At 29.5% G+C, this 25,684-nt stretch overlaps 1 protein-coding gene across 2 annotated transcripts in view; it reads left to right on the forward strand.

The window, feature by feature from the left end:
* The first annotated feature begins 7,459 nt into the window (after nucleotides 1-7,459).
* LOC107455135 (uncharacterized) overlaps nucleotides 7,460-25,684 on the forward strand; it is a 30,351-nt gene continuing 12,126 nt past the window's right edge. Inside the window, exons 1-3 of one of the 2 annotated variants that reach the window (XM_016072600.3) lie at nucleotides 7,460-7,782; nucleotides 14,454-14,660; nucleotides 23,393-23,557. In XM_016072600.3, the coding sequence (XP_015928086.2) occupies nucleotides 7,713-7,782; nucleotides 14,454-14,660; nucleotides 23,393-23,557 (442 nt within the window). In that variant the 5' untranslated portion in view covers nucleotides 7,460-7,712. The remainder of the gene's footprint in view (nucleotides 7,783-14,453; nucleotides 14,661-23,392; nucleotides 23,558-25,684) is intronic. The other variant, XM_071183986.1, reaches the window with a different exon arrangement.

A 25,684-nucleotide genomic window follows, 5' to 3' on the forward strand; every position in this document is an offset into this window, starting at 1 on the left:
TTAGTAATTACTTCTTAAAATATAAAAATATCCACTATTCTCAAAACGCAACTAAAACTTTCATTTTTTTAAACTTATGTTTAATAGTGGATCCATATAAGAATCGGCTTTTAACGTTCAGCTCCGAAGCTACCTCATTAATCTATTGAACTATAACCTTTCATTTACGTTTCTAAAATAATGCATAAACAACTCAAAATTGTTTAAAATAATTTCAAGCGTTAAGTCATACAAAACATGCGACTATTTATTTGTTAAAATTAAACTAATATATTAAGAGTAAGAAACTCATGACATATAGAAGAAAATCGCTATAAATACTTATATTCACAGAGAAAAAAATTGCTGCAAAATTACCGTACTGTATGGTAATGACATTTATGATTAAAAAAAATACATAATTCTAGTAATAAAAATCAAAATATACGGTATTTAAACTATTCTTTTGGTAATTTGGTGTTTTTCCGTTCATTTAGTAACGGTTTACTGGGAAATTTAGATTTTAAAATTATAGTTCAAATTACCACACATGTAGTAAAAAATGCAAAACTGAAAAGTAAATAAAGCCAAATAAATGGTTTTCATGCCATGCTCTAAAGCATCATCGTAAATCTACCACATCCAAATTTTATCTCATATTATGAAACACTATTGTTAGTTTTACCAAAATCATAAGAAAAGCGATTCAGTAAAATTACCGAGCATTTTGGTGTTTCCACAGAGCCAGAAACACGATAAATTTTACTATGCTCTGGCACGTTTGAGCATACTCTTTATCAGCGTTGCTTCACTAAATAAAGTAAATAACATGTTCCAAAAGAATCCATTTGCAATAGAGTTGAGATGTTTCAGAAAAAAAGCAGTCTTAATATTCTACCGTAGAGCTTGAAGCAATTGGATTAAATCATTGAAATGTCTTTCTAATCATAAAAATTATGTTTTGGGAAGCATATATCATTGTACTATAAATACAAATATCATACGTATAGTTTTTTGATTACTCCTACCTGAACTTCACAACTGACGCATGCATATAATCAATAGGGGAGAGTGGGGTCAATTGTAACATTTTTTACTTAACTATTTTTAACTAACAAAAAATCCAATATATTATTAGTATTAATTGACAGACGAGTAAAGTAGACTATCCTCTACTAGAAAAAAAAATAAATACCTTATTTTAAATGTTATTATATTAGTTATTAACAATTTTTGACAGTCGTGCACTTGTTACAATTGTCCCCACTTACGGGGTCAATTGTAACAGTTCATAAATTCAACTAAAACATAGTTAATTATACATATTATCATAGTTGTGATATATTTTTTTATTGATCAAAATAGTAGTGATATTTTAGGAGTAAAAATAATAATGAGCAGAGACCTAAAGGGTTAAACTTTTAACTTTAAGGGGTTAAAAATTTTAATTTATGCTGTGAAAGGTGACAAATAAAATAATGCACATGCAACATAATATAAATGATATAGGAAACTATTGGTGGTTCTTAAAGAGTTAAGTAATGGTTTGTAAACATAAGATTATTTATTTTCAGCTGTTACAATCGTCCCTTTACTTATTGTTACAATTGTCCCCAAGACGCCATTTCAGCTTCATTTGTTAAAAACAATGCTAATTAATTAGCAAAACTAATCTTTTTTTTATTGAAATGTTAATTAAGGTGTCCACTTACATATTCGGTCAATAATTTTTATTTGTTTAAACAAAATTACTTTGTTACAATATAATATTCTAATACCTAAAAAAGTACTTACGTAGCGTGAAAATATCTTTTGTTATGTAACTCTTTCAAAAGTACATGAAAATGGTTGCCAGCAGGGGTGTACATGTAGATTTATTAAATACACCTTGTGCGCCATCTAGAACCCGACACTCGAAATTTTTGCTCTGTTATAATCGTACCCTGTTACAATTGACCCCACTCTGCCCTACTTGTTTTTTTATTTCCTAATAACGATTACAATACGGTACAGACAACAAAGTGTTTAGCATTAGCATTGAAAGCAACTAGTTTTTTTTACATAGTGTGACCACTTTAGCTGAGGAAGTAAACGAGTTGCACCTTCACAAACGAGAAGTTATGAAACTTCACCGCATGCTCTTAACAAACCCTCACATAGTTTTATGCACTGCTACACATAAATCAAATAAATAGATCATTTAAAAATTTAGCTACCGTAGTGGAAATAAGTGCAGATGAAAAATCATTCTTCGATAAAAATCTTCAAAACTTTTACCTCATTTAAATTGATAACGTACGATACATACGTAACATATTATTTGAAAATCCTAAAATGTTTTTGCTTAAAAGCCAGTGGGGAAACAAAATACTTCTTGAAGCATTTATGGCATGGAACAATTTTTAGTAGTGAATATAACAAGAATTTTTTATAAGACACGCATGTGTTTTTCAACAAGAGACCAGAACTGTATTCAAAAGCCCATTCTTTTCAGTCATTGACTGAAAGCGGTGTTTTTCTAGTAAAAGGTAATGTATGTTATAATGTTGAAGGGTATAAAAGTTACTTTTGTGCATATTTCTGACTTTACATCCGCTTCAGTTTTGATTTTCAAGCTTCGGTAGATAAAAGGTTTCTTTTATATTGTTTTTTTTTCTTTTTTGCATTAAATAGGTAAAATTGCTGAAGTAGAAGCTTACGGAGAGAAATAAATAAATTTGGTAGTTTCACTTACATATTTCTAGTGTTAACATAATAGAAAGGTAGTTTCACTAAAATATTTTTAATTTAAATATTTCTTTAATGTTACTACGATTTGCTGAAAACCATTTTTAATGTAGTTATTTTTGGTAAACAAACTTTTTTCTTACTTAAAAAAAATTAAGAAGAATTGACTTCTAACTAATTACTTTTAGATTGTCACTAATCAGCACTTTTAGTGCATATGACTGATGTAAATAATTATTGGTTTAGCTATAAAAGCATTTTGAAAATCTGTATTTATGCCTGAAATATATTTGCCTTTGCTATTTTTAGAATTAGTTTTATTAATATTTGTAGAAAAATAACTTATTATAAAAAAAATTGCTGATTTTTCTTTCGTGGAATTGTTCTAATCCCACTTTAATTTATTTATAATTTTTTTTACTATTTTAAATCTTGCTAATAAGATTTAAAATTACTAGAGTAGCATTTTACATAAAGCTGGTTCTGTTAAAGTAATTAGTATTGGTCATTTACTACCAAAAAAAAAGTTGAAATTTCTAATTAAAAATCTAGACAAATAATATCAAACTACATAATTTACTTAAACGTTTGGATAAAGTAAAATTTCATGTTATTACTACGTTTAAGCAATAAGATTAATAATGAAATAGATTACGTTTATTTTTCATTTATCCCATGAACAGGAATGTACCAATGCTTGTAATAAGGTTTCTAAGTACCTGTACTACTCCAGGAACTCACCACCTAATGAACTGTTGCGTCTGCTGAGATGTATGATCGAGGATCTTAATACGTCACAAAAAATTCTATAAGACTCTCGATCATTAGAGTAATTTCACTATAAACAGAGAATTATACCGTAAAATTTTGAGGATATGGAGAAAAAAAAGCATGGTCACAACTACCAATATATTTTCCGTGAGTAATTTTTACCTTCAATGAAATATTCTTATTTGAAAATTTAACTGACGACAAGAACATCAGACCAATAGCAGCATACTATTGCAGTGATGCATCATATTCCCGACATCACTAGCATAGACATAACCTCATTTTCATCTTATCAGCTTAGCTAAAGTTCATACTTTTGCAATATAGTCTTATCAACCTACAGCACATCTGAATCTACTGAGTTTGAACCTCAATGGTCCACATGAATACTCCTTTACTTCATTTGCATTCCACAACCTCATCGAAGCACTACAGTGATCAAGCTAAAGATTAATGGTAGAAGGGCCGCAAGTGGCCTCTGGTGTTCAGATATTTTATACAGTTTAAGTTTTAAGTAATTTTTACCGAAACGCTTCGGTAATGTATTCGGAAAAATTAACGATAAAATATGGTTTTATAATGTTTCGTGAAATTTGAAATTTTATCATAATACTTTAGAGCACAGCTTCATCATTTATTCGGTTAAATTTACTTTTCAATTTTATATTTTCTTTGTTAAATGTGGGGTAATAAGAGCTATAATTTTGAAACCTAGAATCTTTTTTAAACCGTTTCCACATGAAAGGAAAAATTACGAAAGGAAAGATTTATTATACTTTTATGGATTCTTTTATGTGAATAAAATTACTTTTATGGCTTCACATTAGTACTAATATATTTTTAGCATAGGTGCATATTTTCTTTGCAGTCATTTTTTTTTCAAAAACAACAATTTTCTAAAAAAAAAGAATTATTTTATAAGAGGCACGACAAATTTCAGTTTTAAAAATGAAATGTTTTAAAACAACTATTAGTTTTAGCCGTTAAATTCGATACACTTATTTATGATTTAGATTCGATCCCCGAGATTGTCTTTTAATTTAACATTATATCCTGCGTTTCAAGCTACAAAATCCCCCAAAGGAGCCTAAATGATCTAAAGTGCAACCCAATGCCCAAATGCATCAAACCACTTTTATCATACTTTTAGTCTGAATACAAACTCACAGCTTTATTCTCAATAAATGCCTGGAAGCCATGAACGTAAACAGAGAAAGGACATTTGAGAAAACGTCTCACGGGCCTGAATGTTTGGTAACAATTCTTTTTTTCTGCAGAAATAAAGTAAATGCTAAAGAGAGTAAGAAAAGTGATCTGTTTTGGTGGTCTATTTTTGAAAAAAAATTTCATTGATTGATGGATAGTTATAAGTGACAATACCTAGATGTGCCAACTTATATCCTTATAGTTTGACTTGGTGGTCTGTTTTATTGACTTGCGGCTTAGATAAGTTAATAAGAAAGAAGCTTAAAGATCTACTAATACTGCTAACTGTATTAATTTTTTTCATGAAAAATATAAATGATCTATTTCAACAAATAAGTATTTGAGTAGGAAAGATTTATTTTTTTCTTATAAGGAATGTGATCTTACTGCAAAAATATTAATAATGTTTTATTTGGGAAATTTCTTAAATGATACACGGAAAAAATTTTTTTTGATAAAACTACCGTATTGTAAAGTAATGATAATTCTGGTAAAAAAAAATGAAAAAATAAAATAAAAAACGTAATTCTGGTTAAACCAAAATATACGGTATTTAAACCATCTATTTTGTACTTTTTTCCTGCATATGGTAACAGTTAACAAGAAATTTTGTTTTTCAAAACCATTTACCACACATTTAGTAAAAAATACAAAACTAAAAAGTAAATTTATCTAAATAAATGGTTTTTATGCTTTGCTCTATGTTATCGTGATAAAATTAACAAATTTTACCATATTAATATTTTATTGTAAATTTTACAAAAATCCTTACAAAAGTGCTCGTAAAAATTACAGAGGTTTTGGGTATTCCAATAAAGCCAGAAACACTGCAAATTTTACCATATTTTGGTTGCTTTGACCATAATTTTTTTCTCAATGCAGGAGGTGTCTAGAATATTGTAAGCCTTATTATATAATACCAACATCCATAGAGATTACACACAATCAACAGATTAAAATATATTACTCTCAAAAGGTTTAAAATAAACAAAAAAGCTTTAATGTTCAAACATTACAAGTCAACAGTTTTCAACTCTTCTCGGTTTGAAAGATGAGATAGGTCCGAAAAGGATTTTTTGGAGGATGTTTCGGTTTCTTTCGTCACTTTGTAGCAATTAAAATTCACAATTAAAAGTTAAAAGAACAACAACCAAATTATCTTCATTTCATTTATTGGTAACGGATTCATTCTAGTAATTTACTTATTCACTAGAGGTAGTTAGATGGATGTTAAAGTCGAGCTAAGCTTCTCCACATAAAATAGAATGTCAATTAACATGAAGTTAATTTACAACATCGCATGGCGCATAATGCTTTCTCGTCCGTGTATTTTTCTTAATTTAGATTTATTATTTGTTTGTGTATTTTAATATAGCCATAATATATTTCTGTTTTGAGCACCTTGCAATTTCGATGCATAATTAGTTTATGTTATAATTGGCTCTGTACCTATCTTTGTGTTAAGTAAAAAATATATGGAAAAAAAAATTTTGTGAAAGAATCTTTATGAAAGAATATTGAACATGTCACAGGAGAGAATTGATACTTGACGGGATGGGCTTACTTGAAATAGAATGGAAAGAACAGTTTCTAACATAAACAAATGCCACGTTTCAACAACCAATCTGGATCGAGATAAACACACTATGTCTCTTTCAGATATCCCATTGTGAGTTTTTAAAAGCTTTCAAAAGTAGATTGAATATTGTTTAATGAGAATTATGGGTGATGAGTAAAAATATTTGGCATCAAGTAATATTTGGTATGAATAAAATTATTTGGCACTCATGGCATCAAAATATTTCAGGCGTAGATGCATGCTTACATTTTTTAACATCATATTAATCAATTCAATGCTTTAAGTGGGAGACCTCGCTATCACATTTCCAGATTTCTTTGTGTTTCCCTCAATTTAAGAGTAATAATAATACTTGCGTAAATGCAATCAGGAAAGAGTTACAGTAAATCATAATTGTAAATTCCGCTTGTTTACTCAAAAACATATCTGTGAATATCTATTTTATGACTTTATGTTGATATGCTCTCCCCTATTATACTTGACCAACTACGATCGAAAATTTGAAACTCATTTTAATGTGGCATATTACTATACATTTTTGCAGATTATCCCAATTTCACCGTAAATCTGAACAATATATTTGTTAGTTTTTATTAAATATCCTTCAATTCGATATCATTTGCCACATAAGACTTTTAGGCATATTAATAAAACGAATATTAAAAAGAGACACATTCTAACCAACAAGAAGTCACTAAACTTTTTCATAATTAAGAACATTGAATATATAATTACATATTTTCAAATTTGACACTTTGAAAAAATGTATATTCAAAACTACAAGAATATAGTAAAATTTACTGGAATTCTGGTGCTATGGGAGCACTGAAAAGTTTAGTAGTTTGCAACGAAGCGCTTTGCTAATGATTTTAGTAAAATTAGAAATAAAATATTATTTTATAGTTGAGATTAAATTTGATAATTTTATCACCTTAGAATATGGCATAAAAACCATTTATTCGGTTAAAATTTACTTCTCGATTTAGTATTTTTTTACTAAATGTGATGTAATGAAGACTACAATTTTGTAAAACCAGAATTTCCATGGAAAAATTACCAAATGAATGGTTTAAATACCGCCTATTTTGGTTTTTATTAACAAAAATGCCATTAACATACAGTACGGTGATTTTACCAGAATTTTTTTTCTCCGTGTAGTGCTGACTAATGATATAGAATGTTTTTCTTTGAAGAGAACAATCGACGCATCTGAAGGTGCGCTGTCCGGGAACTCTTAACTGTAAACGGAATGACATTTTTAAGCAATGATAGCATGACAGCATGTGATGTTCATGCATAATTTTGTGTACCTATTTATATGCTTAAGCAACACCTGCTGAAAGAAAAGCTGACCAGAAATTCTTTCGATTAAGATAGACGTTGCAGAGTGTTAGAGAGATATTAAAGTTTTTTAATAGCAAGTAACTGATTTAAACAAAACTGGATTATAATGAAATATTTTCTTCGACTATCATGTTTTGCTTTCATGTTCGGAATCTATCTCGCTTATAATGACTTGTGTGAGTAAATATACATTTTATTTCATTCGAACTTTTATCTAATTCGATATCATAATCGAAAACATTTGGAAAAAAATTTTTGTTCTAGACGTAGTCAACTTAACTAAAAGAATTATAGCATGATGCATTAAAATATTTAATAATGATGATTTATTAATAAATTTATAATTTTTTCACAAATAATGACGATAAAAAGGTTTAAAAAAATTATTGTAAAATATAGTCGTTTAAAAAATTTGAAATACAATAGGAAGAATTGAGGGACAAGTACTTATCCATTATTGCCTCAATTTGTGCAAACGAATTTTAGTTTACTGGTGGTCCAAACATGAAAATCATATCGAGGCTAATTTTTTGCACATTTTTTGAGATTAATGTTATATTTGTTTTATTGAAAATATATTAGAGGTAATTAAAATTAAAATTGGATAAATATTTTTTTTATTAATGGACATCATAAAATATTTTAATGTTCTGTGTTGTTTTCTAATTAGCATACTATAGTTACAAATCATGTTCACAATAGTCTTAGATATTTTACTGACATGTATTAAGGCAATACTGTATTAAAAAATAAAACAGCTGCTGCCAGTCATAGCAGTGGCGTACATAAGCTTAGGTACGTCCCCATGCAAAATTTAAAAATGTACCCTATCGTAGACTTAACACAATTTTTTTTAAAAATTATAATATGAAGCAAACACAGTGAGGAGACATTCAGGCATTTATAATCATTAATTTTATTCTAATTGGTATATTTTAATGTTGATTAATGAGGAATTAATTGCGATGGAAGCCGGAATTAAGAAAAAAGTATTAAGTTGGAGCATTATATACACTTACCAACTTACCACATTGAAATGAAATTAATGTTAAAAATAAAAGAAAATAACTCACTATCTTACAGTAACTATATTCAAAGTTTAGTAAAGAAACAGTTTTATTTGTAAAGTGAGTTAAAAAATTTCTTATAAAAGAAAAAAAATATTTTTAAAGTAATTAATAGGGGTGGGTGCCCAAGTATTTAAACATGTTGACGGCAAATACGATAATTTTTGTTAAAACATCAAGGCAGGAAATTAAATTCTTTTAAATATTTATATTTATTTTTTATTTCCTTAATTCCTTTAATTAACCCTTTTTTCCCCTTTCTTTTTTATAAATCAACTTAGTAATGTATTTGCACGTAACACAAAAGTGCATTTTAAAAATAATTAACTGAAACGTCATTGAGTTAAAGTAGAAAGTAAATATCTTATTGAGCAACATAACTGTAAATTAAATATTTTAATTTAAGAAATTGCATGAGGTTTAAAAATATTTAAAACAAAACAACAAAGCTCGAAATAATATTTAACATTCAGTTCAGCTTATTTTTAAATTGAAAACATTTATCTTTAGCGAATTATAAGAGATTTTATGAATATTAAATTCTTAAAACCACTTTTTAAGCAACAAATAATTAGAAACAAATTTCAAAAATAGTAAACAGTTTAAAAGCGCCTATTCGAATTTCACGTTCTGTTAGATTTTATTAAAAATATCGATATTTAAAAATAAAAAAACAATTGAAAAGTAACTTAGATTGTGACGTTGAAATTGGCACAAATAAAGCACGCCAAAGGAGATGGTTTAAATTTCTGATTCGAAAATCTCAAATCGCTATAGCACCAGATTAAAAATATCAGGATTTTTGAAACCCAGTGGAAAGGTATAGCAATAACTATTGACAGAACGGTAAAGAAAAAACATTCTTAGATTTGCGATGAATTCGGCGTAAATAAAGAATCCATTGAAAGTGTATGATTTGAGTGCGGTATTCAGAATTCAAAATTTCGGATTTTGGGCTTACCTAAAACAGTCAGTTCAATTCACACTCCACCAATTTGACACTCATAAGAAATTAATGTTTTTTTTTTTAAATAAATGATTTTTTGAATGATAAATATTGTTAAACAAACAATATGAAAGAGTCTTAAGAGTTTTAAAATAAAGTTTCGTTTTATTATTAACGCAATAACAATGTAATATTGCATTGCAGATTATTCTTGCGCAAGAGTGCAAGTAATACGAATATATATNCAAACACAGTGAGGAGACATTCAGGCATTTATAATCATTAATTTTATTCTAATTGGTATATTTTAATGTAGATTAATGAGGAATTAATTGCGATGGAAGCCGGAATAAAGAAGAAAGTATTAGGTTGGAACATTATATACACTTACCATCTTACCACATTGAAATGAAATTAATGTTAAAATTAAAAGAAAATAACTCACTATCTTACAGTAACTATATTCAAAGTTTAGCAAAGAAACAGTTTTATTTGTAAAGTGAGTTAAAAAATGTCTTATAAAAGAAAAAAAATATTTTTAAAGTAATTAATAGGGATGGGTTCCCAAGTATTTAAACATGTTGACGGGAAATGCGATAATTTTTGTTAAAACATCAAGGCAAGAAATTAAATTCTTTTAAATATTTATATTTATTTTTTATTACCATAATTCTTTTAATTAACTCTTTTTTCTCTTCTTTTCTATAACTCAACTTAGTAATGTATTTGCACGTAACACAAAAGTGTATTTTAAAAATAATTAACTGAAACGTGATTGAGTTAAAGTAAAAAATAACTATCTTCTTGAGAAACATAAATGCAAATTAAATATTTTAGTTTAAGAAATTGTATGAGGTTTAAAAATATTTAAAAAAAAAACAAAGCTCAAAATAATATTTAACTTTCAGTTGAGATTCAGTTCAATTTATTTTTTAACTTGAGAACATAGAGAATTATAAAAGAATTTTAAAATCTTAAAACAGCTTTTTAAGCAAAAAATAATTAGAAACAAGCTTCAAAAACAGTAAGCAGTTTAAAAGCCCCCATTCAAATTTCACGATTTGTAATATTTTATTAAAAATATCGATATTTAAAAATAAAAAACAATTGAAAGATAACTTAGATTGTGGCGATAAAATTGGCACAAATAAAGCACGTCAAAGAAGATGATTAAAATTCCTGATTCGAAAATATCAAATCGATGTAGCACCGGATTAAAAATATCAGGATTTTTGAAAACCAGTGGAAAGGCATAGCAATAACTATCGACAAAACGCTAAAGAAAAAAAATTCTTAGATTTGCGATGAATTCGGCATAAATAAAGCGCCCATTGTATGATTCGAGAGTGGTATTCAAAATTCAGATTTTGGGTTTTCCTAAAACAATCTTTCATGGTCAATTTGATCCTCATAAGAAATTAATGTTTTTTCAAAATAAATTATTTTTTAAATGATAAATATTGTTAAACAACCAATATGTAAGAGTCTTAAGCGATTTTTTAAAAAACGCTTCGTTTTCTTATTAACGCAATAACAATATTTCATACCAATGTAATATTGTATTGCAGATTATTCTTTCGCAAGAGTGAAAGTAATACGAAAATATACATTAGCAAACAACATGTTTTAAAATAATAGCGCTGCTTTTCGAAACTCTGTTGCCAAGGAAAATAAAAATAGCCATAGTTTTAGAACAGACAAATAACTTAAATATTTTAAAAGTTATTAAAATTCTCAAAAAAACGCCGATTAGGTGACATTTTTCCATTGAGCTAAAAATTGTTTATGAGCCCAGGTAATGCAGCATTGGAGTAATTTTTTAAATATTAAAAATATTAGACCACAAACGCTTTTCATTTTCAGAAAACTGTGGTTTTCCACCATATTGAGGCTTTGCGCCATTTTCAAAATAAGCGTTGACAGTTCTGGCTTTAGATAGGCTAAAGTTGACATGAGTAACAGTTGCAAACTCACAGCAGTTATAAAAATAGTGTATTATTCACAAAAAAGCAGAATTTCTTATTACGATAGAATCCTTGAAAAATAGCCTTAAGTTCCATCAGTAGTTAGGCATTGGAGTAAGCATATTATATCCGCGTGACGTAAAAGTGAGGCCAAAACATCGACAAATTATTTTCTAGCGTTTCTCATAGCTCGTATTCGTTTCATTCTGTGCCTTGCGATGTTAAAAGGTCTCTTTTTAAATTTTAGAGACTGAATTTTATCAATTAGGGGATATCTGACGCGCAAAGAACTAATTTGTAATTCTTTAACGAACTCAAGAATGAGTTCGCAACGAATATTTCGGGTGGCAATGTTTTAAAATTATTTTAGCAGGTAATTTCAAGACGATGCTTAACTGTAATTTATTACTCAATTAGTTGTATACACATAGAAAAAAAGTATGGTCAAAATTACAGTAAATAGTAAAAATTATCGTATTTCTGGCTTTATAGGAACATCAATATAATCGGTAATTTTTGCCGAAGCGCTTTGCTAAAGATTTTGATAAAATTAATTATTAAAGATTGTTTATAATGTGTAATAATTATTATAGTATCTTAAGGCATGTAATAAAAACAATTTATTCAGTCAATTTTACTTTTCACTGTTGTTTTTCTTTACAAAATCTGTGGTAATAAGAGTTATAGTAATGAAAATCAGAATTTCCTGTTAACCGTTACCATATGAACGAAAAAGTGCTAAATAAATGGTTTAAATAACGTATGTGTTGGTTTTTGTTATCAAAAGCATTTTTTTTTTTTACCAGAAATGTTATTACTGTACAAAATGGTAACTTATCAGAATTTTTTTCTCTGCTTACTAAGACTGCTTTATACATATTTATAGACATTTTATTTAAATTAAATCTAATCTTGGTAAATATAATAAGATTGGAAAATTGATTTTAAATTTTAAAATTATTCATCCTAAGATATGGTAATTCGCTTCCAGTTGAAGTTGAGTTAAAATTAAAATACAATTTTAATTAAAGGTTGTAAACAGAAAGAGCCATCTTTTAATTGTATCTGCTATATATTAATGAGTTTAATTATAAGTGCGTCTTGATTATTTTTGAGGAAAACTTTTCGCTTAAAAATTTCATGAAGCTTTATTTTAATTAAAAGTTTAATTTTTGAAATAAACTCCAACGTAATTAGTTTAGTTGTAGTTGCAATTTCAATATATATTGTTGTGCTGAAAAATTTTTAAGTTGCAAACTTTCCAAATTCGATTTTTGAAATCTTAATCATATGAAACTTAAAATGTCAAAATATTTTCATGTGCTTTTTTTTAATTAATTTTGTTAAATTTTACACTGCGAAATTATTAAAATAGCCATAAATCTACATCCGTGGAGAATAAATAGCAATAACTCAAGTCAAATATGCTTTTTGTTCACCTGAATCAAGCATTTCCCAAAGAAAATTAATCTTATAAATGATAAATAAATTTGTTCTAACTTGTTAAATCTCTAATGACTAAAAGAAATTGTGCAATTTGTTGATAAAGTTTAAAACGAAATTCAGACATTTTTTTGTAATTCATTCTTCAATAAAATTATAAAACAGTTAAAATAGTAATTGGAAGTTAAAGTTGAGTAAACTTTTGTTAATTGTCTGAAATATGTGCTTATACATATATACATGAGTATAGTATGAGTACATGAGTATAGAACACTTAAAAATGTATATCTCAATTAATTATTAAATTTTATAATTTTTTTTATCCAATTTTACTGAGATAATCTAACCCGGTAATAAACTACGCTATACATTCGACTATTAGCATTGTGACATCATGTACTTCGCGTGACTTCTAGTCGCTCGCAATAAAGCGATGTTGTACCTTTAGTACTCGAAGTATTAAAGCCAACACATTACTTGACTTCACCCACAGGACGTCCAGCTATCAAAACAGGGAAGCAATTCCCTCCGTGGATTAAAATTATTATCAGATCACCATCGATGATGCTTCCCTGATCGTCACCAATAGCCAATTGTGCAGCTGTAGTGTGACGTGCTACAATATAGAAAAAAAGTACCCGATTAACTGCTTGTTGTGGAAGATCTATTGCGTAAAATAATAAGGCTTATTAGTTCTTTTATGAGTTTTGCTACGAATCAAAACTTCCAATTGTTTCATTTTTTTTAAATATTTTATAACCGTCGTTGAACAACTGACCCAAATTTGAGTTTACGACTACCAATGTTCAACTCCGTAGCCTTGTAATTTTGAACCCAATCCAAAAGGCAAGGAAACTCCTGGATCAGTACCGCCAGAGGTATTGATTTGTTATGGGAACATGGAGGACTTTGCAACTAGACAGATTTAGCGTGCATCAGTCACCATTTACTACACGGGGAGTCTTCGGCCGGCTGGTATCGAACCCACGAACTCTTGGACATGGGCCCAGTGCCCTACCAACCAGGCTATCCCGCCCCAACTACGTAGCCTTGTAATTTTTAACCTAATCCAGAAGACATGGGAACTCCTGGATTAAGCATTAAGAGAAAGTTGCCTTCGTGGAGGACTTTTTGATGGCCCTAACACGCATTTGCGTTGAATGTGGAGGAGGACCACGAGAGCCCACGGTTAGCCTGACGGCAAAGGTACTCTAACCCATGATCCGTCTACCACTGAGGATATTTCACGTCAACACTGTGGTCAGTGCAAATTGGATGCGGATCCGTATTAACCAGCCATCGCAGCCGGTTCACCTCTTTGGAAGTCGAATGCTCTATCTCCTGTGCCATCGTGGCTCTAATTGTTTTCATTGAAAAAAATCTGTGTTTTCCTTTATTTTGTTTTTAATACTATATTTTTTTTTCAGATATGTTTGTGCCAAAAAATGGACCACCTCCACCAAAATGTCCTCCAAATGAAGTGTTCAAGATATGTCTGAGTAATTGTTCCAACTGTGAGCAGCGTGGGTTTTGCATTTTGAGAGAGTGCAGGATAAATGGATGTGATTGCATACCCCATTTTGTAAGGCTGACACCAGGTGGTCCTTGCGAGCCTGTCAGCCAGTGCCCACAACGTGAGTATTCTAAAGCAAACAAATAAAGTACCACGAGATTTACGTAAACTACTATGCATAAGTACTGAATAGCATGGAATGCTTATAAATTAAATAGTTTTTATTTATTTTGTTGTGGTAATGGAAATATATATTTTAGAAAATCGATAGTTACCGTATATCCCGGTGGCGATTTTCCAATCCACCGGCCTTTAACGACATGCTGGCATTTTCTTAAACGAATTACAATAAAACTTGATTTTTGACTCTTTTTTTTTGTTTAGGTAGCAAAGTTTCAAAGAAAATTTTTTTTCTATGTCCTCCTGGGGAATGACCTTTTCGTCAATACAGGCACCTGAAGGGCATATTTGTGGGCCACTCTTTCAGGGGCACCATATTAGGTGGGCCAACGTTGCTCCCACAGTAAGGACAGATAGTACAGAGAATGAAGGAACATCCATGCCTTACCCGAGATTCAAACCCAGAACCTTTCTAATGCAAGGTCAGTTCTCTGACCCATACACAGTTCTGTCGGCCCTGATGGAAATAAAAGCTCGTATTATAATTGGATATTTGGAGCCAATTACAGCTGAGAGGAAAATATCTAAAAAAGAGAGGAAATCGTTAAAGGCAGTTGGATTGTAAGTTAGCATCTTGGGGGGGGGGGGAATCAATTCATTGTATAATTTGATCTCCTATTTTTGATTACGCGTTTTTAAATTTTTGTTATGTCGGGTTATTAGACGACCACTGAAAAGAAAATAAAATATAAAAAATTTCAAAACTAAAAACATTTAAAAAAAATTATTAAGCCTACAAAATTTTCTCAAGTTAATTATGTTTCACAATGTTTTCTCTATAGTATTTATTCCATTGAAGTTTAGAATTCAAATCCAATTTTAATCAATTCAAACAAATAAAACTATGTAAAATACTAATAGGTCACTTGTTATTTCAAACATTCATAAATTAATCAAATATTCTTATTCCAGGAAAAAATCGATTTTTATCTGTTTTACTCCTTTATAAAAATACTTGATCAAATAAGATATTTCTTTTGAACAGAATTAATTAAAAAAAAGTTCTTTAAAACATTTACTTTTTCTTTTTTTAGAGTCAAAGATTTTTCCTAATTATTATCGATATAAGATAATTTTTTTTTTGAATTTAAGAAAACAGAATGAAACTAGTTATTAGAGTTAAATTTTAAAATAATCACTTTCAAATAAAAAATTATCACTTCTCTCATTTTTATCGAAAGAAAAAAATAGTTTTTTTATTATTTAATGAATTGAACAACAAAAAATGCAAACTATTGGAAGCAGTTTTTATTTCCTAACGTGATAATACATAATTCAATTCATTCTCATAATTTTGTTTCCTAAAAATAATAATTAATAAAATCATGAGAAAATAATTGAACGCTACACCCGTGTTTTGTCAATCGACTTCCAATCGTTTTGGCCTAAAAACAGCTATACCTAGAGATATATACACATTTTGTTGGCTCTCTTAAAACGCTCTTTTTCTTTAATTTAGTTGTTATTTTATTATTGCCTTATCGTTATTCTTGACAGTTATTTATTTAGGAAATAACGCATTTTTGTTCGACGAAATACAAACTCTCGAATGTTTACACAATCAGAAAAAAAAAGCATGTTCAAAACAACCAGAATATGGTAAAACTTACAGTATTTCTGGCTCTATGAGAACACCAAAAAGATCTACAATTTTTAATGAATTAGTTAGTTTGCGCAAAAGCCAGTAGTAATTTTTTGAAGAAGCGCTTTGTTATTTATTTTGGCAAAATTAACAATGAATATAGTTGTTATAATGTTTGACAAAATTTAGAAATTGCGGTAAATTTTGCTAATTTTAACATGATACCTCAAAGGATAGTATAAAACTTCTTTATTCGGTTCAATTTATTTTACGGTGTTGTACATTTTACTAATTGTGTGTCAGTAAGAATGATAATTTGAAAACCAGAATTTTTTGTAAACCGTTACCATAATAGCGGGAAAATTATCAAGTGAATGGTTAAAATACCGTATATCTTGGCTTTAAAAACAAGAATTATGCTTTGCTTTTTTCAGAAATTAATTACCACACTGTACGATAATTTTAGCAGAATTTTTTTTCCTTGAATGCAGGGATCTCAACTGCTCATCTAATGAAATGCAGTTTAAGGGACTTTAGCAAATAGCATGATTGCGTTCACATAAAGATGAAATTATAAAAATTATTGCTCACAGTTTGAAGAATATAAGTCAACAATGAGATATTTATTAAAAGAAGGTCATGCTCCCTTACAAAAATATATTGTCTCTTGTATATTTACCAGCTCATCAAGAGCTGTTATAGCAGTGATTCTCAACCTTTTTTTTGCTGCGGCACACTTTTAACGATTTCGAAATTTGACGGCACACAATGAAAAAAATTAGATTAAAAGTTGTTTAATTACCTATTTTACACTGTGTTAAATTGTTTGTGATAATAATTTTAAAAGTGAAATAAGGTAATGTGCACTACAAAAGCACATTTATTAAGGGATTAATTATTTCTTTCGACCAATTTTTTATTAGTTAGTAACAGTTTTTAACTTTTTTTTGCTAGTTATTAATTGTTAGCTTGTTTTCTACTGTTAGTTTTTTTGCGATTTCTTGCTAACTAGTTTTTTTGCAAATTATTAGTTGTTAGCTTAATTTTTGTTAGTTATCCTTCGTTAATTTGTTTTTTATATATTTGTTTTTTTAGTTATCCATTGTTAATTTGTTTATTAATTGCATAGCTTACTTTAATGATTAGCTTTTACAACATTTTTTAAAATTGTGTGTCATATACAATTTAAACACTTCCATCTTATTTTAAGATTGTCAGAGACAATACAATTGCCGACAAAGATGTTCACGCAGTTATAGCGTGGAAAAATTATAAAAAGTATATATATACACTTTTCTTTAATTTAACTTTTATTCATAATAAAAAAAAGCATTATAATTTTTATTGTATCATTTCTAATATTTGGTGGCACACAGAAGTGCCGCGGCACATTGGTTGAGAATCACTGTGTTATAGTATAGTATTATCTATTTAGATTAATACAAAATCTCCTTAATCGAGATAACATTAAATCGTAGTATTGGAATACAAGATTTAAAAAAAAATCTTGCGTAGAAAAGTTTGAGACTTACATAATTAAACAAATATGTACCAAACATTTAATATGATACTATTCATTTTTTTTTAAATTGACACATATAACGAACTTTGAAAACAACCAAATGCATATACTTCCCATATAATCGCTATCCTACATTCTGGACAATATTTTATTCAACCTGAAGTTTCTGCAGAAACGTTTTAAACACGATATAACACCTTTTCGTAGCTCTTATTTCTTTAAGACGTTTCAATCACAGGTCTTTCTGTTTGAAAACAAGTTCAGCATTAAATCGTTGTAAGAGTAAAGAACAAATATAAGAAAACTTTTACTAATGTTCACTATATTCTGCCGATAAAAATCCTTTTAAATCAATACGGAGATTCTTTCTTTAAAATGACATTCTCATCCACAAAAGAAGTATTTCGGTTGGGAAACGATACTCAAGGAAGACTTTTTAGTTTTCATTTTGGTTTTCAGAGGATTGTTTGTTTGCCAGGAACATTTGATTTGATATTTGAAAAGTTCGAAGTAAAATATTATGAGAAATGTGTACAGAAGGGATTTTTCTGTTTATATAAAATGTAGCTTTTTTAAACTTTAAAAATATACCTTTTTCGTTGAAGGGAATCTAAGATAAGTATAAAATACTTTAAGCAACGCAATATTTTTATGTTTGCAAAATTAAGGATGGAGCAAAATATTAGTTAAAAAAAATCTAGAAAAAGCTAAGGTTTTCCTTATCAATTCACTGGTGGACAAAATTAAGAGATGGAAAGCATTTTCGCACATTCATTCGCAAATGCAAGATAACCGCACACTGCTCCATGTGTTTGACAATGGTTCCGTGAATGCCCAGAGATACAGGCAGGAGGTCCTAGAGCCCTATGTGCGTCTTTTCAGGGGCGCAGTTGGCCCTGAGTTCATTTTTATGGACGACAATGCACGACAACATAGGGCTCTCATGGTTGATGAGTATCTGGAAAGCGAGGATATTCAACGAATGGATTGGCCAGCAAAATCCCCTGACCTGAATCCTATTGAACATGCTTGGGATGCTCTTGGGAGAGCTATTGCGATGCGCCAACTTCCCCCCAGAACCATTCTGGAGTTAAAAATTGCTCTGGTGGAAGAATGGGAGGGTCTTCCACAAGTCCTCCTTAACTCCTTTATTAACAGCATGCATACTCGTTGTGCATGCTGTCTGTCTGTCAGAGGTGACCATACACCATACTAGAGGCAGCGCACACTGTACTAGCCTCACTTTTATTGTCATCTTTTATCCTTAAGTTCAAACTACATTGGATTTATTGGCAATAGATCTTGCCAGTGAATGGCACTTTCATTTTTGTTTGGCATACTTTATTATTATTTATTAAGCTATATCCATACCAAATTTCATTTATTTATATTTAGTATTTTTTGAGATATTTGGGAAAATGTCTTCCTTCTCTTAATTTTGTCCACCAGTGTAGTTTTTTTAAGATTACCTTTTTAATTTGACATCAAGCGATATTTTTATGATTAGGGGACTCCGCTTACCAACCCCTTGGTTGCCACTCATTCATCTTTGTTGTTTCTTAAAAATCAATATATATTTTTTTAAAGATTATTTTTTTTATAAAATATTCAGTTATTTTAACTTGATGCTAGAATATTTTTAAAAAAGTTAATCGCAACAAAATGAAAGATTGTAATCGTAACAATTTAAAAAGGATTCAACTCTACTTGAAAATAATTTAAACTTAACAGAAAGTGTGAAAAGCAATAAATGGGAAGTAATTTTGCCCTATAATCTTATATCATTACAACAATTCGAAAAGGAAACGTCTTTTATCTCTGAGTCTCTGTTAGCAACATCTAAACTCTTCTCGTTAATTTTTTTTAATTCATTAATTCATTTTCTTGTTGTTACTTTTGACATGAAGGCAATCTCGATCCTATAAAATTAATATCTCGAAGAGAAGAATTTTTCTACTGCAATTGACAAATGGCAAAAACGGTGAAACAAAATCACAAAAAAAGATTATAATCACTTTCGATTAGATTGGAATTTCGAAAAGAAAGAAAACTCGTGTGAAGTTAATAATTAAAGATAACTATTTCAACACTAACCTTATAACTCTGCAGTTCCATTTCAACTCTTCAATTCTATTTCAATTCTTCAGTTTTGTTTCAACTCTGCAGTTCCATTTCAGTGGGTGGTATTACGGCCAACATATTCTTTTTACAACAACTTTGACACTTAATAGTTCTCAAATCTAATTGTCGAATGATAAACTTTTATATTCCATCATATTCACAGTACGTTTTTCTACAATCTTAATTTCAAGTTCCTTCTATTCTTTATTTTCTTAATTTCAAGTTTCTAAGCCTTGAATTTAGAAAATCGTCAAGAAATTGAATTTTAAAAATGTCGTACTTATAAAATTTGATTTCTCAGCAATTATTCGAAAGATTGAAATGAAATTTCTTATTTTGACATGTTAAATTAAATTTTTTAAAATAATCTAAAAAATTCTACACTTTATAATTCAAAATATTTTCGACTATTGTTAAATAAAAATATAAATAATAGATATTTACTAAAAGTTATTATCTCTTGTACGAAATTATCCGTGAATAAAGAAATTTTTCAATTGGGTGCAAAAAAATTTCAATTCGTTTTAAAAGTTTTCGAGTTATGGTGAAATACGCAAAAGTAAAAACATTAAAGGGTCCAACTTTGGATCGCTTTCCTGACCAAACTATTGGGACCATATATCTCAGATTGCGGCTACCCACTATATTTTGGGGGTCAGAAACCTGATTTCGCGTTTAAAAAAGACATGTTTGTTCATAGAAAGTGCATTTTTATGTCTGATTTCGTAATTTAAAATATAGTCTGCACTAATTAATTAACATGTTTAAGGTCACCCCTTCCAACCATTACAATTGAGTCCTAAAACATAAAGATACGATCATTGGATCAAAAGTTATTTAGGGTAGCCAGCTTACGTTTTTGCGCTCTTGAAATAACTAAACTAAAATAGATGGTGATGTTGAATTATCTGATTATCCAGAATTTTAAAACAAACAGGGTAGTTTATATATATGGTGAGCTCAGTGAGCCAGATCAATCCTTACAATAAGAAAAAAAACCTAAAACATCAGACTCAATCGAACATTTCATAATTTCTTTAACAATGATATCCAAAATTGAAATTTATTCTAAAAATGTAAACAGTTTCTTAAGTCAAATATATGAGGTTTGTTGTTGTTGTTATAGTAGGTCATTAAGGCATTGCTCAGCGATTATTCTTGTTTTCCAGTGGCGTTATCTATGGCTAAAAATTTGACTTCTGCTACACCCATACGTCACACCCGTTTATACGGCTGACCCATTAATGCATCCATTCATTTATCCACAGATATTTTAACCTGAAGCAAAGAACGATCAATTTCCAATCCAGTACCCCCAGGAGTATAATTTGCTTTGGGAACATGGAGGACTTTGTTATTTGGTGGATTTAACGAGTACCAGTCACTATTTACTACAAGGGGAGTCTTCAATAGGCTGGATTCAAACTCCCGTTCTCACAAACGTGGGTTCTGTGCCCAACCAACCAGGCAGGCAATCCTGGCCATATATGATGTTTGATTTCTTGTTTCTTTATATCTTTAACTTTTAAAATAGAGATCTCGCATTTTTTTTATAGTTAATTAGTTAGTTAAAATTTCTAGTGAAAGAGCCATATTGAGCTGTACCGCGCTTCTCATTTGATAAAAATAATGTCAAAGGGTAAACATTTATTTAAATTATCGAGTAAAAATCTATGTACCTGACATAAACTGTAATATTTTTGTGAGGAGTATCTCCAAATAAAACCTGTAAAGTTGGACATTCATGGTTGTCTAAGTTGTTTGCATTTAACGTCAAAATATCTTTCACTGTTAAAGTTTCTTAGCAACTAGAACATACGGAAGCTAGTTCATCAAATAATAAATGTTTGTGGGTGAAAAGTGTGTGTCCAATTCGTAATCTATTTATAATGACTTCTAATTTTTCTAGGCATATTTAATGGTTTAAAAGAAATTATTAATGGTTTTATTTGAAGCAATTTATTATTACTTTCTCTCGTCCATGTTGCTTCCCATGTTTTAGTTAATGTATTATTTGTAACATTTTTAATATCTTATAACTTTTTTGGACGGTGGTCGGTTCGAAATGTTTTGCCATTTCATCGGCCTTTTTATTTCCTGAAATTCCAACATGAGCAGAGATCCAGATTAAAAAAATATAATAATTATCATCGTCCATTAAACATGGGGTAAAATAGCATGAGGTTTATTTACTCTACGACTTAATGCATCCACACATTTCTTTGAATCAGTAAATATCAGTAATTCTGAGAAAAAAGTTTGAGTTTTAATAAATTTGTTGGATTTTTCCGGATAAAACTCATATCTGTGTTTAGTTTAAAATATTTTCAATATTGAAAACAATTGAGTGTTTACGTTAATTGGAAAAATATTGTTAAATTGAAAATTCAATAGAAATTTAAAATAGATGCTCTTTGAAAAATATTTCTCAAATGTTGATGTTTTGAGTCTGTAAAAAAACATTCCAGTTTTAAAACTGTTCATTTATCATTTCGATTGGCATTGAAGCTTATCAATGAATCTACTTTTTGAATTTTATAGCAGTTTATAAGTTATTTGTATTAGCAAGAAAAAGGAGCTGGTGCGGCTTCGTTTTCAGTGTCGGCGATTCTGATATACACTATTTGGAAGAAAGTGACCGGACACGACACTATAACGACATAAACCCATATTTATTAAAATAAATAGGAGGTAGGGCCTCCTTTGTCTGCGATCACAACTGCAACGCTTCTGGGGATGCTTTCCACTAAATTAGCCATAGTGGCTAAAGGAATTTACTTCCAAATGTTTAACAAGAAGTTCCATAGTTCATGCTTGCTTTTGGTGAGTGGGGTGCAAGTCCTCAACCGACGATCCAATTCGTCCCAGAAATGTTCAATTGGGTTAAGATCAGGGTTCTGCGCCGGCCACGTTGCGTTTCACGTTGTTGTTCACATACCAATTAAGAGTCCTCCTTGCAACATGAGATCTTGCGTTGTCGTCTTGATACAAGCAATCATCCACATCGTACGTTGCCCACAAGGTAGGAAGGACATGATTGTTGAGAATATCACAGTATCCATCGGCATTCATCATACCATCAACCTTCACCAGTGGGTCAGCCCATACCAGGAGAAACAGGCACATACCATCAATCCTCCTCCTCCAAACTTTACAGTTGTCCCGTCACTTTCTTCCAGATAGTGTACATTAGCGCTAAGAGCTTAGCTTCCATTCAACATGAATTTGGATGCAAACAAGTTTCCTCCGTAGGGATAACGGTTTTGTCTTACCTTGGAACAGAGTATAATAAAGGGTCAAGCTTGACCTAAATGTCTAAATTGACCTAAATTATATGAAATCGTGTCCCATTTAGGCACACTGACTTTAAATGTTTAAATTGACATAATCATAATTGAAATCAAAGACAATAAATTCTGCATGATCATCTCTCTTTTTTTCTTTGCAGCACAATGTGACGAAAATGAAGTGTTTAGACAGTGTGGCCCAATGTGTGAAAGATGTGGAACATTCAATTGTAAAATGGTACATTGTGAGCACAAATGTTATTGTAAAGAAGGATATAAACGTAACGAAACTGGAAAGTGTATACCTCAAGATGAATGTCCTCCCAGTAAGTAGAAAAGAAAAAATCATTTTGCTTGATTTTCACTGCAATCAAAACTTTTATCTCATGGTGAAATAAATGTAAAATAATTTGGTTTAAATTAATTCAAATCGAACTAAGTAAAAATTTAGAGTTACTTAGTACATTAATAAGTAAAACTTTTCGTCTTCCTATTAAAGTATTTTCTAAGTTCTTCATTGTGACTTGTCTCTTCTTAAGCATAAGCCAATCGTTAAACAATATCTTTATTGGCAGTTTTCGACGGTGTAGCAACTGAAATGAAGAAAATTGTCTTTTAAAAACATAGCAACATCAGAAAACTGCCTACTTTACTCATTTACCTATTAAAAACAATTAAATTGAAATAACGTGGCAGAAAAAAATTAAGATGTAGGTATGTAGGTAAAATGAACATCTTTTATTTGCATCACACTAAGAGCTGTACAATATGACATTGGTGACGGTTTGAGACAAAAAACATCCCGGATTATGATCCGAAGACACGAAAACACAATTTCGATCATCTCTAGAGGAGATCTCATTTGTGAAGCCACTTTCACAATTTAGACATAGATCTGACGGGGAAGGAATTTTTCTCCTGATCCCTGTAATTATGGTACTGCTCAGTGACTGACCACATGAATTTTTATTCCACAAATTTTACGAGCACGTATACCACATGTACTGAATGGGTCTTATCAGACCAGAGTCCTATTCTCTAATCACTGGACTACCGCGATCCAAATAAAGATGCATGCAGCCTATCTTAACAAGTTTTTTAAATCTAAAATTTTTGCAATGTTTGAGAATGTCATTTGGAATTTTTCCCCCATAACATTCTTCCTTTTTCATGACTACATTTTTTCACGGAATTTTACTTACAGCACATATAGATACACTAAAGCAGCAGATCCCAAAGTTTTTTGATTATGAAACCCTAAGGGATCGATCTTTTTTTCACAGAACCCCTAAACATTATGAATAAAATTGTGAACAATTGTAAGCATATTATTTAACGAAAGACTATTATTTAGAAAATATTTATTATGAAAATTAAATTTTATCAGTTCAAGTCTTAAAATTAGGTTTAATGTTAATCAGTTGATTTCAAAGATCTGGTGCAACATATAGTCTAGTTCTGAGCTTGATTTTGGAGTAAGCATCAGCCGAATGCAACTTATTCAGTTTTATTATGGTAAAATTATGAGTTGTAGTTTTCGTTGAAATAAAAACTGAAAAGGATAGAAGCAAACAATGAGAATGGCTATCAGAGAAACGTATTTTTATATTGATAAATTTGGTTATTTTATTTAAAATTGCAACATTAGGGATAAAATACTAATGTAATTTTTTATAAATACATATATTTTCATTAATAATTTTTTCTTTTTCTTTCTTTGCAAGCATTTACTTTAATTTAATAAAAATAACCAAAATATTAAATGAATAAGAAATAATTAATTGGACATAAATTCCTATTGCCGGATTCTGAAAATTATAACTGGTTGAAAAAGTCCTATTAAAAATTTATTTTATCACCGATTAATAATCTTGAGGTAAAAGGAGACATGTCTCGCAAATAATTATTCCCTCTTGAAAAAAATTACAGCTGGAATTGAAAAGAATTTAGTGTCTTAAGGTGCGAAATTCTATAAGGACATGCTGCATCAAACAACATGATTTTACGGTCAAAAAAGAAATTGCACACTAAATAAATTTACAGCAAGAGTAAAAACGTGAACAATTTTAAAAGTACTGTCCCTACTGAAGCATCTTATATTTTTCACTTCGATTTATATAAAATGTTTTTAAAAAAAATTAAAAATTAAATTAAAAAAAAAAGATAAATTAAATGGCTGAATATTTACGAATATTGGCAAACAAATGACTAAAACAGTAATGATCAAACAATTGGTTTTTAAAATGAAGAAATATAGGTCTCAATCTGACTCAAATATAGAATTGCTTATAGTCTTAAACTAAAGTATTTCTAATTGTCTCAAAATAAATATTGTTATAGTCTAGAAATAGTCTAAGTAATAGTTTAAGTCTAGTCTAAAATTGTATCGTATCTTAGAGTCTCAAACAGTACTCGTTTCTTGTTAAATACTCTTATAGTCCAGCAATAGTCTT

Source organism: Parasteatoda tepidariorum, chromosome 8, assembly GCF_043381705.1.
Source record: "Parasteatoda tepidariorum isolate YZ-2023 chromosome 8, CAS_Ptep_4.0, whole genome shotgun sequence".
In the NCBI taxonomy this organism is placed as follows: Eukaryota; Metazoa; Arthropoda; class Arachnida; order Araneae; family Theridiidae; genus Parasteatoda; species Parasteatoda tepidariorum.